Source organism: Ochotona princeps, chromosome 27, assembly GCF_030435755.1.
Source record: "Ochotona princeps isolate mOchPri1 chromosome 27, mOchPri1.hap1, whole genome shotgun sequence".
NCBI lineage: Eukaryota > Metazoa > Chordata > Mammalia > Lagomorpha > Ochotonidae > Ochotona > Ochotona princeps.
In genome coordinates this window covers 3764916-3783155 of record NC_080858.1, presented here as the reverse complement: position 1 = coordinate 3783155, position 18240 = coordinate 3764916, and the positions used below count along the sequence as shown (strand labels likewise).

The 18240-nt window shown below is 44.7% G+C and overlaps 1 protein-coding gene across 8 annotated transcripts in view; it reads left to right on the top strand.

The window, feature by feature from the left end:
• The first annotated feature begins 8387 nt into the window (after window positions 1–8387).
• Window positions 8388–18240, top strand: part of WNK1 (WNK lysine deficient protein kinase 1) — a 115060-nt gene continuing 105207 nt past the window's right edge. For all 8 annotated transcript variants that reach the window (XM_058655928.1, XM_058655930.1, XM_058655924.1 and 5 more), the window contains exon 1: window positions 8388–9359. In XM_058655928.1, coding sequence (XP_058511911.1) covers window positions 8622–9359 — 738 coding nt within the window. In that variant the 5' untranslated portion in view covers window positions 8388–8621. The remainder of the gene's footprint in view (window positions 9360–18240) is intronic.

The following is an 18240-nucleotide window of genomic DNA, read 5'->3' as shown; positions in this document are numbered from 1 at the left end:
TAATTTCCTTCCCCACCTTTTCCATTGTCAGCACTTGTTATTGTCAGTGGTAGTGGAAAAAAAAATATTATATCGCTTTGAGGGCCTTCAATGCGATCCAAAACAACACAGACCGGCGAGTCGTGTCTCCTCCTTACTGGGCTATGTCTGACCATGCTCTCTCCAGAGAATCTTAACAGTGAGCTCAACAATCGCTCTGGCACCAAGTGTGCGCACACAACCAGTGTCATTAAGAGGTGTGCTTTGGTCTTCTCCCTAATAGTCAAGGTCAATGATGACTAGCATTTCATCATGTGGAAACATCACGATTTACTGACCCGTTCACCAGGTGGTAGACTTGTTACCACTTTGGGGCCATCATGGATAAAATCGTTAGGAAAATTTCCATCCAAATTCTTGTTTCCATTCCTCCTGGGTAAATAAGTCTCAGAAGACGTTGGATCGTATGGTAAGTGGATTATTAGAAAGTCAAGCTAATTTCCAAACTGGTTTTACCATTATCCTCCCACCAGCAATATATCAGAGAATTAGTTTTTTTATGTCCTGTCTACACATGATATTCCTCATTTTTTTTATTTGAATCATTTTCGTGTGTGGGTGGCAATATTTCATTGTGGACTTAACTTTCACTTCCTAAGTGAGAATGTAATGGAAACATCTTTCCTTTTGTTTATTTGCCATTGATTTCTCATTTTCTGAAGTATCTGTTCATATGGTTTGCACATTTTATTGTTTGATTTTAATGCTAAATTGTTAAATGTAAAGTTATTTTATAATGTTCACTCCCAATCTGGAACCTTGTTATTTAAGAACAACAATTTCTATGTATATGTTAATTTTGCTTCACTATGGTAACTATTTTAAGATTCTTATTTGTCCCATAAAAATCACATTATATACTTTAAATATACATAGTAACATTTGTTGTTGTTGTTTTTCTAAAAAACAAATTTCTAATTTTTATGAACTTCAGGTTAACACATTTCCTTTCTTTCATGGTCTGTACTTTTTGTACCCTAAAAGTTCTTTGCTTTACCAAAGCTTACAAAGATTTTCCTCTACAAGTTTAATAATTTTGACTCTAATTTGGGATTGAAAAGTCTTCTCAAAGAATTGAGCTTTCCATTGTTATAGTTTTGTTTTGTATGAGTACAAACACTCCTCTTCTGATTAGTGTTTTCATAGTATTTTTTCTTTTTAACGAAAAACATCAAATCATTTTAAATTGTGGGGTCAGTGCTGTGGTGTTGCGGAATGAGTGTTCCAGCTTGTTCATTTCTGATCCAACTTTTAAAGTAGCTAATGCATCTTTTTTTTTTTTTCTTTTAAAATTTATTTATTTTTATTGAAAAGGCAGATTTACAGAGAGAAGGAGAGACAAAGATCTTCCATCCCCTCATGTACTTCCCAAGTGGTTGCAACAGCTGGAGCTGAGCCCATCTGAAGCTAGGAACCAGGAGCCTCCTCTGGGTCTAACACAAGGGAACAGGGTTCTAAGGGTTTGTGCCATCCTCTATCAGACCACAAGCAGGGTGTCTGATGGGAAGTGGAGCAACTGGGGCATGAATTGGCAACCACTTGGGATCCTTGCGCATCATGGAGAGGATTTAGCTACTGAGCCATTGCGCCAGGCCCAGTTGCCAATGCGGTTGAAAAGCGGTAGGAGATAGCCCAAGCGCTTGGGCTTCTGCCACCCGCATGGGGGACCCTGATGGAGTTCCAGGCTTCTGACTTCCACCTGACCTAGCACGGAGGGAGTGAACCAGCAGATGAAGATCTCTGTTTCTCCCTGTCTGTGTAGCTCTACCCTTCAACTAAAAATATAATAATAATTTGAGAGAGACAGAGATCACATCTGTTTGCTCTTTTCCCAACTATTGAAAATGGCTGGAACTGAGCAAGACCAGATCCCAGAGCCAGTAGCAGGTAACTCAGCTCAGGTCTCCTGTGTGTAATAGGAGATGAATCAGCTCTGTCATCATCCCAGGGTGAGCTTTAGCCAGCAGCTGGAGGAGTCGAGACCCAGAGCCAGCTAGCAAGCCCAGGCACCCCAGGCACCCCAGGCACGCTGAGATGGGGCACAGGCATCTAACCTGAATCTTAACCATTAGGGTCACCACTTGCCTAAATTTTTTTTCACATTTTAATGTGATGAAAAGAAATGCCTTTTATGTTTCTCAATACATTTTTCTACTGTTTTCTTTCCTTATTTAAATTCTAATGTAGGACTCCACTACTAATACAATAATATTCTCAACTTTTTAATTTGGTTATTTTAAATATTTTCCATGAAAAAGTCCAGGCATATTCTCTTTGCATTTAAATATACACAAAACACGATTTTTTTTTCTTTCCAAAGCACACAATATACAATCTGATATGTATTATCCTACAGGTGGAGTCTTTAACTTCTAATACTCACTTAATATTTATGCCATATTTGTATTTACTTCTCCTTTTTCTATTTTTGGCTGCAGTTGTTAAAATTAGATATACCTCAGTTTATTAAAGTCCTTTGTAATTAATGAATATGTAGATGACTTGAATTTTTTGTTACAAAGAAAGCCATCATGAATATTGTTCTGGGTGTTTTGTAGTGCACATCAAAAAGTTTTTCTCCAAAATAGTGGGAGAAATCTATAGCCATGCTAGGAATTACTAATAGGTTGACCTTGAAAAGGTTAGGCTAATTTCTATCGGTACCTGTAACCTTAGTTTCCCATATCCTTGCAATGATATATTATAAATCCTTGAAAATTTTGGCAACTTTATGAAGGAAAATTTTATTTTATTTTAATCTACATTTCTCTTGGTTACTAAGTTTTAGGATTTTCTCATACTTTTGTCATTATGTTTCCTCGTTATTGTCTTTTCATATCCTGTTTTTTCCTAAATAGCTGTCTTCTCTTCAATGATGTATGATATTGTTTTTATATTTTTGATTTTAGGTTTTTATTACATAGGTTTCAAATTTTTCTGCCTGCTTGTCACTTGTGTTTAATTGAATAAAGCTACCCAGTGTAAGATTGTCATTTTTTTTTTTATGGCTCTGAGGTTGTGCTTTGAAGAAGTTTCTCAACTCATATTCACATACATTAAAAATTTTTTGAGGGCCTGGCGTGATAGCCTAGTGGCTAAAGTCCCTGCCTCATAGGCACTGGGATCCCATATGGGTGCCGGTTTGTGTCCCAGTGGCCCCATTTCCCATCCAGCTACCTGCTTGTGACCTGGGAAAGCAGTCAAGGACAGTCCAAAGCCTTGGGACTCTGCATCCTTGTGGGAGACCCGGAAGAGGCTCTGGGTTCCTGGCTTCAGATCAGCGCAGCTCTGACCATTGTGGCTGCTTGGGGAGTGAATCTTCGGACAGAGGGTCGTTCTCTCTGTCTCTCCTCCTCTCTCTGTATGTTTGACTTTCCAATAAAAATAAATCTTTAAAGAAATTCTTTTTGAAAAAAAATTGTTTTTATTTAAAGGAGAAATTACAGAGAGAAGGAAAGACAGAGAAAGAAAGCGAGAGACAGGGAGAGTAATCTCCCATCCATTGGTTCACTCCCCAGATGCATGGCCCATACTTCAAAAAATATTTTTTAAAGATTTATTAGTTTTTATTGGAAAGGAAGATAAACAGAGATAAGGAGAGACAGAGAGGAAGATTTTCTATCCACTGGTTCACTCCCCAAATGGCCTTAATGGTCAGAACTGAGCACATTGAAAGCCAGGAGCCAGGAACTTCTTGCTGGTCTCCCACATGGAGGTGGGGTCCAAGGCTTTGGACCATCTTCCTCTGCTTTTCCAGCCCACAAGCAGGGATCTGGGTGGGAAGTGGAGCAGCCAGGACACGAACTGGTGCCCACATGGGATGTTGGTGCTTGAAGGAGGATTAGCCAATTCAGTCATTGTGTTGGCCTCCAAAAAATTCTTTCAAGCTCTTTAAAATAAAATTTAATTCTTAAATCTAAGTGAATAGGTATATACTGACTTAGTATATTTTTAAAAGTAATTGTGCAAACCCTATTTATTGGCTTGTGCCCCTTGAAATGCCATCTTATTCATTCTTGAAATTTCCTTACTTTCATGAGATTGTTTTTGTATTCCCTCTTCTGTTTATCTTTTTTTAAAAAAAGATTTATTCATTTTATTACAGCCAGATATACACAGAGGAGGAGAGACAGAGAAGAAGATCTTCCGTCCTATGGTTCACTCCCCAAGTGAGCACAACGGGCCGGTGTGCGCCAATCCGAAGCCGGGAACCTGGAACCTCCTCCAGGTCTCCCACGCGGGTGCAGGGTCCCAATGCATTGGGCCGTCCTCGACTGCTTTCCCAGGCCACAAGCAGGGAGCTGGATGGGAAGTGGAGCTGCCGGGATTAGAACTGGCACCCATATGGGATCCCGGGGGCTTTCAAAGTGAGGACTCTAGCCGCTAGGCCACGCCGCCGGGCCCTTGTTTATAAATCTTAAAGCCAGAGAAATTTCATTTGATGGTCTTACAATACGTTCAAGATTTATTTTTATTTGAAAAGAGAGAGAAAGGGAGACATATCTACGATGTGCGATTTCCCTCCCCAGATGGTTACAATACCCAGAGCTGAGCTGGTTCAAATCCAGGAGCCTGGTGTCTCTTTCAGCTCTCCCAAGTGGCTGCAGGGCCCAGAGACTTAGGCCATCTTTTGCTGCTTCATCAGGCACATTAGCAGGAAGCTGGATTGGAAGTAGAATAGCCGAAAGTGGGATAATCAGTGTCCCTATGGGGTGTTGCCACGGCAGGTGGAGGCTATATGCCATGGTTCTGGCCCCTTACAATACACTGTGGTGTGAGGGAAATTGTCCATCCAATTTATTATAACAACAATTTCTAATAATAGTTTGTAATTTTATTTATAATAATATTTTAAAAAGTTTTCAATATATTTATTACGTAACTACCCGATTGTAATATCTTTATTTGAAGATGGCAGGTAAAATAAGTTACCCATAGGCAAGAAAAAAATATAGGAAATAGAGAAATGCATTGTATGGTACTTTTCTCCTTACACTTCAAGAAGCTACCCTGTGAATATGTTACGTTTAACATAAAGTGGATTTTGCCTTTTCAGGACAAATCAGTTACTGTCTGAATCAGATGAGTTTGACAATGGCAAGGACCACTTGAGTGCACCATGGGGCTAGATGGAAAGCAGGAAGCAGCATATGGGGACATGCGTAGCACCATGCTGAGGGAAGAGAATAAATTGTAATTTTGTACAAAGAAGGCAAGTGTTCCAGTTTAGCTAACTCACTGCCTCCTTGTTGTGTGTTGCCTTTTCTCACAGTTAAGTGGATTTATAGAGCAACAGGTTGTTTTTCTTACTTGACAGTTCAAATGACAGAGGGAGGAAAAGTATTATTAGCTTACAGAACGAGTAACAGAAGCGATCATGGTACTTGGAGGTCGGTCAGCACTGGAAAGAGAACCGAGTGGATTGTTTGTAGTGAAATAGTCAAGCAGTGTAAGCTTTAGGTTTCACCGTTATATACAGTTTAATTATGCTCTTAAAATTGTATGTTTTCATAAGTAAAACTAACATTACCCAAGTAGAAAAGCTGTCACGTGGGCAAGTGTGGTTTTAAGTCAACGCTTAATTAAATTATTTACAATGAATTTCATTGTTCGTGGTCGAAAAGACATTGTCCATAGGGTTGGGTTATTGTCAAGGCACTTGTGTTCAGGGCAGTGTGGTGGAAGTTTGAGTGCAAAAGTGAAATCCTTTAAAAACCAAACAGAAAGAGTCCCCCCTTTTTTTTATGGAGCCAAAAAGTGAATATAATGAACTGTATCAATCCACTAATTTGTTACTGGTTGCTTTATGTTTAAAAGCAGACTCTTTCTCCCCCCCTCCTTTTTTGGTTATTAAATCAACAATTGATCAAGAAATCCAATAAAAAAATGTACGTGACAGTCCTTGCTCCCTTGTTGATACTAGATTCAGGACTGGAGATAAACCATTAATTACACGCACCATAGTGAAATGTAGCACGACCACAGCCAAAGAATGGGACCTATTTTCTCACACCAATGGAACCCTATTACTGCAGTCCTCAAGGTATCCATCGCCTGCCAGCTTCACGAACCTTAACAACAATTGGTTTAAGACCTGCGAGTGACCAAGTGACAAGAAAGGACCCCCAAGCGTCCCGGCCCCTAGGCGAAGCACCCGCTCGGTGGCCTCGGAGCCCGGTGGCCTCGGAGCCCGGTGGCCTCGGAGCCCGGTGGCCTCGGAGCCCGGTGGGCTCAGAACTCGGTGGCCTGGCCCCGTGGCCTCAGGGCGGCCTCGGAGCCTGGTGACTTCAGAGCCCGTTGCCCTGGGAGCCCGGTGGCGTCGGAGCCCGGTGGCCTAGGAGCCCACGCCCGGTGGCCTCAGGGCGGCCTCGGAGCCCGGCGGCCCTCACGCGCCCCGCAGCGCGCCCCCTAGCGGGCGCCCGGGGCCGGCAGCAGCCCAGGGCCGCGCGGATGCGGTTGCAGACGTTTGAGCGCTTCCCGCTCCGACCCGTTGGGCCGAGACGGGTAACTGCCACCCGGCTCCCCGGCGCGGCTGCCCGCCCGGCCCTCCCTGGCGCTCGTCACCTGCCTGGCGTTCGTCACCTGCCCGGTCGGGGAGGGGCTAGTTCCAGAGGGAGCGCCAGGATGCGCTGTAAAGCCAGCGTGCCCTCGTGGGCCCGGGGGTCCCGCGGCCAGAGCCTTTGTGTGCACGAACACGTGCACGTTCCTGCGGCTCTGGAGAAAGAGGCCGGGGGAGGGGTGTTGTCCAGGGAGCCATTGAGCCAGCCGAAGACCGAAAATAAGTTTGAGTCAACTAACTAGGGCAGAAGTCGACTCAGACTTGAAGTTTGTGGTCAGAGGCGCAGAAGAGGTGCCGCTTTCATCTCGGCCCGGAAGGTCGTCCTTCCCACCCGCGATGAGACGGCTCCTGGCAATCCTGACTTTTTGAGTAGTGGGAACCAGCAGGTCTGCCGTGAGGGCTGGAGCTCAGAAGGTGGAGGATGCAAGAGAGATCTCCCCGTCCCCCTCTCCAGTCACTGAACAGTAACCTCATGCGCAAGCGTCACGAAGTATCTTTGAGCCCAAGCTATCTGGCTTTACCCTTCCCCTCCTCCCCTACAGTCACTCAACACTCTCCATTAAAGATGAACAACAGATCATTTTTCATTGCATGCCAACCCTAAGGGCCCTCTGGCCTAAGCAGAGCATGATGGGAGTCTCTCCTCTCATTCTCCCTCCTAATTTTTTTTCTTTTCTTTTCCTTTGATCTAACTTTCCCTTTTCCACAATAAATCCCTAAATAATAATTTTCCCAGTTAGCGCTGACTTCAGGATGGGGTTTGAACGACCCACGGTGACGCTCCCGTCGGCCTTCCAGAAGGGGCGGTTTCCAAGGAAAACTACAAGTCCGATGAGCCACAGGCCAAGGGGTCCCGCAGGGCATCACGGGAGTCGTAGGCGCAACACCCCTCCGTCCCGTTCAGCCCTCCCGTGTGTAAACTACAAGTCCCAGGGGGCTTGGCCCCGGCGCGCCTGCGCGCGAGCCTCGGCGCGGGGTGGGGGTGGGGCCGCCCCGGGCGGCGGGGGGCGGGGCCGGCGCGGGCTGTGTGGAGGCTTGAGACTCCCGGCGCCATTTAGCGCGGAGAGTTTCCCCGGCGGACGCGGCTCGTCTCCCCTCCGGCCCGTCCGCACCGCCGTCTTGGGTGACAGAAGGCGCCTGGTCGGGGTGAACTGCTCTTTTCTCTCCCTCTGCCCCGTGCACCCAGTCCTCTCGGTCTCCTCTCCTCTCGGCTCCGAGAAGCAGCGGAGCTCGGGCCCGCGGTGAGCGGCCCTCCCCTCCCCACCGTTCCCTCCCTCCCTCAGCCTCCCCTGGGCCCCGGGCCCGGGAGGAGAGTCGGGGGTTCGGCAAGGCCCGGGGCGGGAAGGGAGGCCTTGGGGAAGGGGGGGCCCGCTCCTCAGGCACCGAAGCTTCGCGGCTTTTCTTGTGGCCCTTTTTGCCCCCCCATCCGGGCTGATGGGGTCTCGGGGTGAGACCCGATCCCCCTGACTTGGGGGGTGAGGGGAGCCGGGCGCGCGCGCGGCCGCGTGAGAGAGAGAGAGAAGAGAGAGAAGAGAGAGAGGGGGCAGAGAGAGAGGACAGAGCGAGCCGGGAGCCCGGGGCGGCCGCCGCCCTCGCCGCCTCGGCCCCTCCCACAGCCGCCCCGAGGCTGCCACCGCCCGGGCGCTCGTCCCTTCCGCGCCGCCCTCGGGGCCTAGGCCGCCCAGCTCGACGGGCGGGCGGGGAGAGCCGGGCCGTGTCCGCCAGCCGCCGCGTCCGCCCGGCCCTCGGGGGCCCTGCCCCTCATGACTGCGGCGCCTGTGCTGCCTCAGCTCGCCGCAGGATGGAAGCGGACGGGGCAGCCTTAAGGCCGGCGCCTCCGCTCCCCGATCGGTCCCAAACGAGCCCGCCGAGCACGGGCCCCGCGTCCCGCCGAGCCTGCGGGCCGGCCGCTCGCTGCTGACTTAGAGAGAGAGGAGAGAGAGCGAGCCCCGGGGCCACCCGGTAACCTCTTTTGCATCCACACCTCCGAGCCCGCACGCCCCGGACGACCCCCGCCACCACCATGTCCGGCGGCGCCCCCGAGAAGCAGAGCAGCCCCCCGAGCGCCCCCCTGTTCCTCTCGCCGCCCGCGCCCGCCGCCCCCAAGAATGGCTCGAGCTCCGACTCGTCGGTGGGCGAGAGGCTGGGCGAGCCGGCGCCCGGCAGGACCGACGAGTACCGGCGCCGCCGCCACACCATGGACAAGGACAGCCGCGGCTCGGCCGCCGCCACCGCCACCACCACCGAGCACCGCTTCTTCCGCCGCAGCGTCATCTGCGACTCCAACGCCACGGCCCTCGAGCTGCCCGGCCTGGCCGCGCCCGCCGGCCCTCCGCCACCGCCCAGGGCGCCCCCCGAGCCGGCCCGGCCCGCAGCCCCGCCGCCCGCTGCCCCGCCGCCTACCGCGCCCGGTCCCGGGGAGACCCCCGCAGCCGCAGCAGCCGCAGCATCCACAGCAGCCGCAGCAGCATCAGCAGCATCCGCAGCAGCAGCAGCCCCGAGCGCGGCCGGCCAGGAGCGGCCCGGGGCCCCCGGAGGCCCGGCCAGGAGCGGCAGCGGCGGCAGGGAGGCGGGCCCCGAGGAACGCAGCCAGCCCCAGCCGCAGGACGACATCGAGGAGCTGGAGACCAAGGCCGTGGGCATGTCCAACGACGGCCGCTTCCTCAAGTTCGACATCGAGATCGGCCGGGGCTCCTTCAAGACGGTCTACAAAGGGCTGGACACGGAGACCACCGTGGAAGTGGCCTGGTGCGAGCTGCAGGTAAAAGCCCACCCCCGACCTCCCCCTCCCGTGCCAGGGCCCGAGGGCAGCTGGGGAGGTCGGGGCTGCCTGCCTGCCTGCCTGCCTGCCTGCTTGGTGGGTGCCCGGACGTCTCGGAGGAGCAAAAAGCCCCCTGTGGCCCTCGGGTGGGGTGCTGGGCCTCCTGCAGGTGCCTCCGGGTGGCTGGCCTCCAGTGGGACGTCCGCTCCGCCGCCCTACGTGGAGGTGCTTCGGTGGACGGAATCTCCTTAGAAAAGGTTGTTTGAGTTGAACTTGGAGGGTTCAGTGCTGCCTTTTTACCTCCGGGGGGTTTCTGCTGTGTGAGTAACGGGCTGTCGCTTCAGTGGACAAGTGTGTTGTAGTTGGCCGAGCGTAGACTACCTGTTGCTGGAATGCCCTCCTCCTTGACAGGGGACGTGGGCACTGGTAGAGGCGGGTACCCCGAAGGGGAAAAACAGCCACATACAAGAAAAAGGCCATTAGCCATCACCTTGCCAAGGAAGTAGTCCACGCTGAAACAGGATATGAAAGTGATGGGGTGATCTCGGAATTGAATTTATCCAGCAACTAATATGCTGACACTGAATCATTTGCATCTGCCCTTTCAAACGGCCAGAGCCCTGTCAGCTGTGGAAGGGATCTGACAGTGTGTGGAAGTTTAAGACTGATAGGTTCCTTAGGAACGTCAGGATTTCATGAGTTTTTCTTAGAAAAAGGTAGCAGACCTTTTTCTTCCAGAAAAAAAAGAAAGGAAGAAAAGTCCGCTGGTCAACTTTACCATTGGTCAGACACCTGTTGTTATAATAGGCAGACACTGATTTTGTTCTTGTACCTAGGATGCTGGTTGCTATTATCGTATTTGAGAAGGTGCTTTTCTTTTTTCCTAGCTGCTGAGCACCTTATGGATTCTTTTGGTACCTTGAGTCATCTTACTTGTAAAGACTTATCAGTGTATGAGCTTTCTCCTGTCTCTCAGAATTTGCTGAGTTTATTGTGTGGGAACCATTAATAGAGTGGAAAAAGTTTGTCTGCCATTGTACATAATAAGAACTCTGTCTGAACTTCTCAGGTTTTTGTTGTTGTTGCTGCTGCTGCTGTTTTGAGAACTACTGCTGGGTTTTTAGTGATCAGGTGGGCATGGGCATGATCTAACTGAAGGAAGATCTTGTATGATGTATTTTTAAGCCAGTTCAGGTTTTGGCTACAGACCAAAGGAATCCTAGTGACATCCTGTTTTAGAAACTTCCGTGTCATTGCTTTTTCATGTTGGTTTTAAAAATGTGACTATCCTAGCTCAAGGATTCATTATAGTTGTTTTTGTTTTGAGGAAGGCACTTGAAGTAGATCTCTAATAAAATTTCCCTAGGTCAGTGTTTGAATTTTTATCTTGAGATCTAAGTTAAAGGAGAAGCCAAAGGAGTACTAAAACACTGGAAATAAGGGAAAGTTTTTACTAAACACATACTGCTTAAATCTGTATCTTATGTAGTGAGAGGAATGTGTGTCTAGTTGTTGAGTTGAAGATATTAGTGTGTTAGAACTGGACGAAATCTTAGATTATCCCCTTTGTTTGATAAATAAGGAACCTGAAATCAAAGAGCAGGTAAATAAGCTGCTGCGATTGATTTAAAGCATGGGAGCTGGGTAGGTGGGTGCTAATGATGTGGGAGATGTTCAAACATCTGTGCTAAATAGTCATTTTGATGTGGAGGTGGGTGTCAGATTTTTGGAGACATGGTCTATAACCATAGCAAATCTCAGGCTTCAGTTTTAGGTGTGGATCTCACCATTACAGGTGGGCTTTGAGGGATAGATTAGTGTGGTACTTAAACTGTTTTCCATTTTAGTTTTAGAGTCACAGTATGTATACCCATCTACTCAAACAAGTATCCATTTTTATTTTAATACCTACATAATGCTTTGTGAACCCAGAGGATCTTATGTAATAACTGAGGTTCTTTAATGAAGATAAAGATTTATTTTCTCTGAATTTGTTAGGCAAATGTGATACTTAAATTTTAATGCCTACTTTTGTTGGTCAGAAAAGGTGTTGCTGGACTCTATCTGTAAGAATACAAAGGGCTTTTTTTTTTTTTTAAGGAGGGATTTATTTTTAACCTAATAGTTTAAGAAAGCATTTATATCATTTATATGCAAATTTAGGAATGCTTTACTCTTAAATACTTTTATCTCAAAGTTAACTCGAAATAGTGGAGTTCACTTGATTTATTGGTGTAGATGAACTATATCTAAAAGAAGGTCAAATCATACTTTTTGTTTAAGCTTCTGTATACTTAGTGCCTGCTTATTTCTGGCTTTCAGTTAAATTGAGGCTCATGTCTCCATTTATATTAATGTTTTAACGGGAAGTTTTAATAATTTGCTGTGGTTCTATGATTAGGAAATCGTAACACTTCTTTGCTGTAGTTCTTTCTTTTTTTTTTTCCCCTTTCTTTAATGACTTATTTATTTGAAAGAGAGAGTTAGAGAGAGATGGAGATCTTTCATCATCTGGTTCACTCCCCAAATGGTCATATTGGCCAGGAACCAGGGACTTGATCCAGGTCTCCCACACCAGTGGCTGGGACCCAAGTACTTGGAGCCTCCTTTTGCTACTTTCCAGGGGTGTTATTAGCAGGGTGCTGGATGGGAAGTGGAGCAGCTGGAACTTGAACCAGTGCCTGTGTGGGATAGAAATAACTCATTAAACTGAATCTCCTTATTTAACCATTGAGGATTTTTTAGCTTTTTAAATTTGTGCTATATTAGTTTTTACAGTGTGGTTATAAACTAACTTATAGTCCCAGGAACTACATTTTTGAGGGAATAGTATTTGGAGTTTGCTTGTGTTTAAATCATAGTTTTCAGAGTCATTGATTAGGAATATGGACACAGTTCAGAGGACATCTTTACCTTTAAGTAAGAATTGCTGCTATGCAAATTAAAGGCTTATAATGTGTTTGAAATAACCTCTGGCCCTTTTGAAAGAGTAGAAGAAAGGACAGGGTGATTTAAAGATTTGATTTAAAATATTAGGATATATGGGCCAGGCACAGTAGCCTAGTGGTTGAAGTCCTTGTCTTGCATGGGCTGGCATCCCATATAGGTGCCAGTTCATACTCTGGCTACTCCACTTCCCTTGCAGCTCTTTACTTGTGCTTGGGAATGTGGTCAAGGACAGCTCAAGCCATTGCACGGCTGTTCCCGTGTGGGAAACCCAGCAGAAGCTCCTGCCTTCAATTCGGCTAGGCTCTGTTGCAACCACTTGGGGAGCAAACCAGTGGATGGAAGATCGTTCTGTCTCGCCTCTGTAAATCTGATTTTCCAATAAAAAGAAATCTTTTTTTTTTAAGTTAAAGATGTATTGCTGTAGGAAGAAACTTAAAAAAAAAACCTCATTTTTATTGAAAAGGTAGATTTAAAGAGAGAAGGAGAGACAGAAATATTTGTTCACTCATTTGCTCCCTAAGTGACCACAACGGCCGCAGCTGTGCTGATCCAAAGCCAGGAGCCCAGAACCTCTTCCGGGTCTCCCACGCAGGTGCAGGGTCCCAAGGCTGTCCTCGACTGCTTTCCCAGGCCACAAATGGGGCTGGATGGGTAGTGGAGCAGCAGGGATACAAACCAGCGCCCATACGGGTTGCTGGTGTGTGCAAAGCAAGGACTTCAGCCACTAGGCTACAGCTACCAGGCCCCAGGAAGTAGCTTTGTAGCATATGAATTGAGCATTATGTGCAGGGGTTTTTTGTTGCTGTTAATAATGTTTAGTTACTGAGTTTTAATATTTTGATTTTCTCTCATTTACATACTTTTGACTCAGTAATACAGTTGTTCCTATTCTTAGAACTTGGAAGAGAAGTTATTCTTGTATAAAAACAAAATGGGAACCTATTGTTATCTGGTGACTGAGTTTGTTTCTTGACATTTAGGTCCTAGCGCTAGCTCCAATCATTTGGAGTTCATGCTAGTTCTTCCCTGCGGAAGAAGTACACTAAACTGGGGTATAATTTTCAGAAATCATCATAACATCCTAAGCCTATTATTTGGGTTTTCTGGTAGCTGGTGTTTTATTTAATTTTATTTTTTGGGATTTATTTATCTGAAAGGACAGAATTAGCGATCTTTCGTCTGCTGATTCATTGCTTGAATGACTACAAAGGCCAGGGCTGGGCCGTGTGGAAGCCTGGAGCCAGAAGCAAAGTTGGAGGGAAAATTGAATTAAAACTTTTAACTTCTATCCAAAAAAATATAAAATCTGTACTTACTATTTTCAGAACTTATGTTTCATAATACAAATACCTTATGGAAAAAATACATAAGCTTTTTGTATTTATATATATTATATATATTTATTGTAATGAGTTAAAATCGTTTACATACATTTCCTACTAAACTAGCTTTTGAAAACTTGGCGCCCATATGGGAAGGTGGCACTTAGAGGTAGAGAGAGAGAATTAGCCAGTTGAGCCATCGCATTGGCTGCCTGCAGGTAGCATCTTAACCTATTGATGACAAAACTGGCACCACGAATGTTTTTATTTGGGAGGCTGTTTTGGCACCTCTTAGAATGGTTGGGATGGAGTCTTCCCTCTACTTCTGATTGAACTTCTTGCCTGCACATGCCTGTCGGTAACATATAGTGTACTTTGGTTCATGCCACCCAGGTAAAGTTCTTTAGCCTGGCCCAGCCCTATTTTTTCTGGTATCCATAAATTGCTTGAAAGTATCCATAAATTGCTTGATTTTGTGGTTGATTCGATTGGTCATGTGACATATCCACCTTAATTTTTATTAATTTGGATATTTTAGTTGAACTTTCACTAATAATTTGATCTTTTAATGTTGTGACTTCAATCTTGGTTTTGCAAAATTGTTTTGTTAAATGTACTATGTTGGATGAATGTGTTTAATAACTTTTCAGAAAATATCCTTGCAAAAGCTATTACTCGTCGTAAACAAATAGTTTTCCAGTAATTTAAGAATTGCTTAGTAGTTTAAAATTAACTCAAGAATGTTTGAAAATCTGCTTGATATTCTCATCCTACTGGAGTTGGTTCTTATAAAATGATCATCTTTTAGAAGGTAGCTAAAGTTTACATAAAACTGCACTACGTAGAAGTTTCTGAATTATTTTCAGGTTGTGGTTAGAATGGACTTTTGTTAATAAACCTAAATATTGTGTATAAATGTGGTACCTTCTACCTTAGCGAGTAGATGCAAAATCTTTCTGTTGCTCCTCTCTAAATATGCTTTTCCAATAAAAATAAATAAATGTTTTTTTAAACCTAAAATGTTGGTAATTAATCTTCAAAAGTTATAGTTATTATTAATAGGAGACTTACCTAATGAGGGCTTTTTTTTTAATGTAGTGCTCTGTCCTTTTTTGTTTTTCGTAGTTTTCACAACAGCACATGGCAAATTTTAAAAACTTTCATATTTGAGAACACCTAGGTTAAATAACTTACCACATGGCATTAATCTTTTTTCTTTAAAGATTTTTTTAGAATTTATGTGTAATGTGTAGTTCACAAAGAGAGAGAACAAGCCATTATGAGAGAGAGGTCTTCAATCAGCTGGCTCAGTCCTCACTTGATCTGAGAAGCGATTGGTTCAGTCCTCCAATGACCATGAGAGCCAGGACTGGGCCAGGAGGCAGGAGCTGCTTCCAGGCCTTCCGTATGGAAGCATTTGGGTAATCATCACTGCTTTCTCAGACTTATTAGCAGGAAGATGGATTGGAAGTAGAGCAGCCAGGACTTGAACCATTGCCCCTTTGGATTGTTGGCATTGTAGGTGATGGTTTAATTCACTGTGACACACCTCCAACATCAGTTTTTGATGACATCTTTACTTTCTGTACAAAATTGTTACTTTCCTGCTTCAAACCTGTGCCATCTAGTCTTGGAATCTTATTCCTTTGAGTATGGAATGGCATTCAGAAAGCAAGAGTTGGGTGTGGATGTGTTCCTGGCTGTGCTGGGGCATTGTTGTATCCCAGTCAGTGAGGAACCAGTGTCTCAGTAAGGTTGTGCTGCTGTAACACAAGAACACAGATTGGGTGATTTATGAAGAAGAGACCTGTATTTCCTCACAGGTTTGGAGGCTAGGATCAAGATCAAGGCACTGGAATCTGGTGAGGGGCCTTGGCGCCTACCTCACCAGAAGGCAGGCAGAAGGGCACACTGGGCACACTTCTCTCTCGGCCCATTTTCTAGCAACTTTCATTTGTTTTTGGAGATGGAGTCCTACCTTCCAGCTCTGTTGCATTGGGGATTCAGTTTCTAACATGTGAAGTTTAGGAGTTGCAGTCAGACCATAGCAGTTGGGAAGTATATATAAATATGTGTGCACATGTGTATGTCTTCCTTTAATGTCTTCCTGTCAGTAGTAGTCTTTAGAACTTAGTTTACTGCCCTTTCGTATTCTTTCTGCCTCTGCATTTGAAGAGATGAGGAAGATGGGTACTATAAGCTGCCCTAAATTTGTTGCATCACAGTTGTAGACTATTGCAGTTATGAAGGAGTATGTTTCCTTCCCCACAAGTAAAATCAAATAGAGCAAAGCAGTATGAATGTGAAGCATGATAGTATTTGCTGTCTGAGTTTCTTAAAACTGCTCATAGTGTATTCAGTTGTGTGTATCAGACCATTTTTCACTAAGTGCTTGCCTTAATAGAAATTTTCATTTATTTGAACATGATTATTCTCAGTTGTCTTTGGTTATTTTGATTATTTATTTATTTTTACAGTGTGTTGCACTTAGACCAGTGCTGCTCAATAGGGTAAACACTTGCCATACCTTACCTGGTTATTGAGTGCTTGAAATGTGGCTATACAGAAGATTTAGGGTATGTGGTCTACAGAAGAGCTGATACTAGAACAAAATTTTACTGCTTTTTAAAAATAGCTTAGCACCTTCCTTTTTTTGTGTGTGTTTCCATTAATACTCTGTGCAAGCTATAATTCTTTGGCTATTGTTGAATACAGAAATACAGGAATTTAAAGTCCTATCTTTTTTGTTCATGCTGCCTTTTATATTTGATTTTTATGGAAACTGAAATCTCTGCCAAATTTCATCTTTTGTTATTTTATAGGCATGTCTGTTATCAGAAATGTTTTTTTAAAATAAGATTTATCTATTTTTATTGGAAAGTCAGATATACAGAGAAGAGGAGAGACAGAGAGGAAGATCTTCCGTCCAATGATTCACTCCCCAAGTGACTGCAGTGGCTGGAGCTGAGCTGATCTGAAGCCAGGAGCCAGGAGCCTCTTCTCGTGGGTGCAGGGTCCCAGTGCTCTGGGCCATCGACTGCTTTCCCAGGCCACAAGCGGGGAGCTGGATGGGAAGCAGGACTGCCAGGATTAGAACAGGCACCCATATGGGATCCTGGTGCGTGCAAGGCAAAGACTTCAGCTGCTAGGCCACCGTGCTGGGCCCCAGAAATGTTACTTCTAATGGTATTTGTGTACCTGAGGTCATTGTCAAGGGTATATTAGAAGTCAGAATTAACTGAGAATATCTTGAAATAGTTGGTAGATATAGTTTTAGTTTTTATAAAATATATATATTTTAATTTAGTTGACAGCAAAGGCGTGCTTCATGAAGGACCTGTGATAACCCTTTTCCATTGTGCGATACTAACCTGATTTTCATTAGATTATCTCAGTTATTGTCTTTGCTTAGTTCTGCCCTAATTGTAACCATCTGTAAATTAAGGCTTTTTAAAAATTTGTAGGTAGGCTTGGGGCTGCCTTTGGGCCATAGAACATAACTATCATAGAACAAAAACATTTTCTCATGCAAAAATTTGAAGTTTTTAAATTTTGAAAAACACCAAAATATTAGTATACAATGTCTGACGCACAGATAGATTATTTAGCTGGAACCCAATTCTGGATATTGACCATTGATACATTTGATCATTCTGAGCAGAAATTGTAGTCACAGCTGATATATTGGAATGCTGATTTTTTTCCCCTCAGTTTCAGTCTGTTCTCAGATTTGCAAGAAAGTTTATTCCTTCTTTTCATGACTTTAGGTTTTATCAGAATACTTTGAACTCAGTAGTTTATTTTTGTGACAGTTGTTACTATTGGGTCATAGGTTTATAAAAGCAAGTGGTGTAGGAGCTGTAATAACACTGAAAGGTCTTGGAGGAAGTTTGTTTTGTAAGTTGACTAAGCTACTGGGGAAAAGCCTTAGTGTGCTTTTTCCACTTCCTACTCACTAAAGATAACCCAAGTCTGCTTCCTTTATGTAAATTTGTAGCTAAGTGTACTCTAGGGCATATCAAAGCTGTTTTGGAAATACAGGAAATTTTTAATGTATTAAAGGGAACTGCTTTTTATTCAGTTTTTTTTCTATTATGGAAGTCAAATACATATACAGGGAAAAATGAAAAACTAAAATAAAACCAATTAGGTATTATCACTAAAAACCAATTCCAATGTGTAATTTTGAGATATTTCCCTTTAGTCTCTCCCTCCTTTTCACTGTAGATGTTGTATCTAATAAGTGTTTAATTCCTGTGTGCTTGGTGTGGACTTAAGTAGCAGATAGAGATTGAAACCCTGTCCTCATGGAACTTAAATTCTGTTTGGAATCAAGTGTTGTGTTTGTGTGCACATTTATAATGTTATGTCCTTTTAGTTTTATAATTCATTATTACATAAGAATTAGGATGGAGGGGTCCTGTACTGTGGCATAACAGATTAAGCTGCTACGTTCGATATCAGCATTCCATCTGGGCACTGGTTTGAATCCTGGAAGTTCCACTTCCCACCCAGCTGCCTGTTAATACTACTGGGAAACACAGCAGATAATGGCCCAGGTCACTGGGTCCTTGCACCCCTGTGGGAGAGCTGGGGGCAGGTAATGCTTT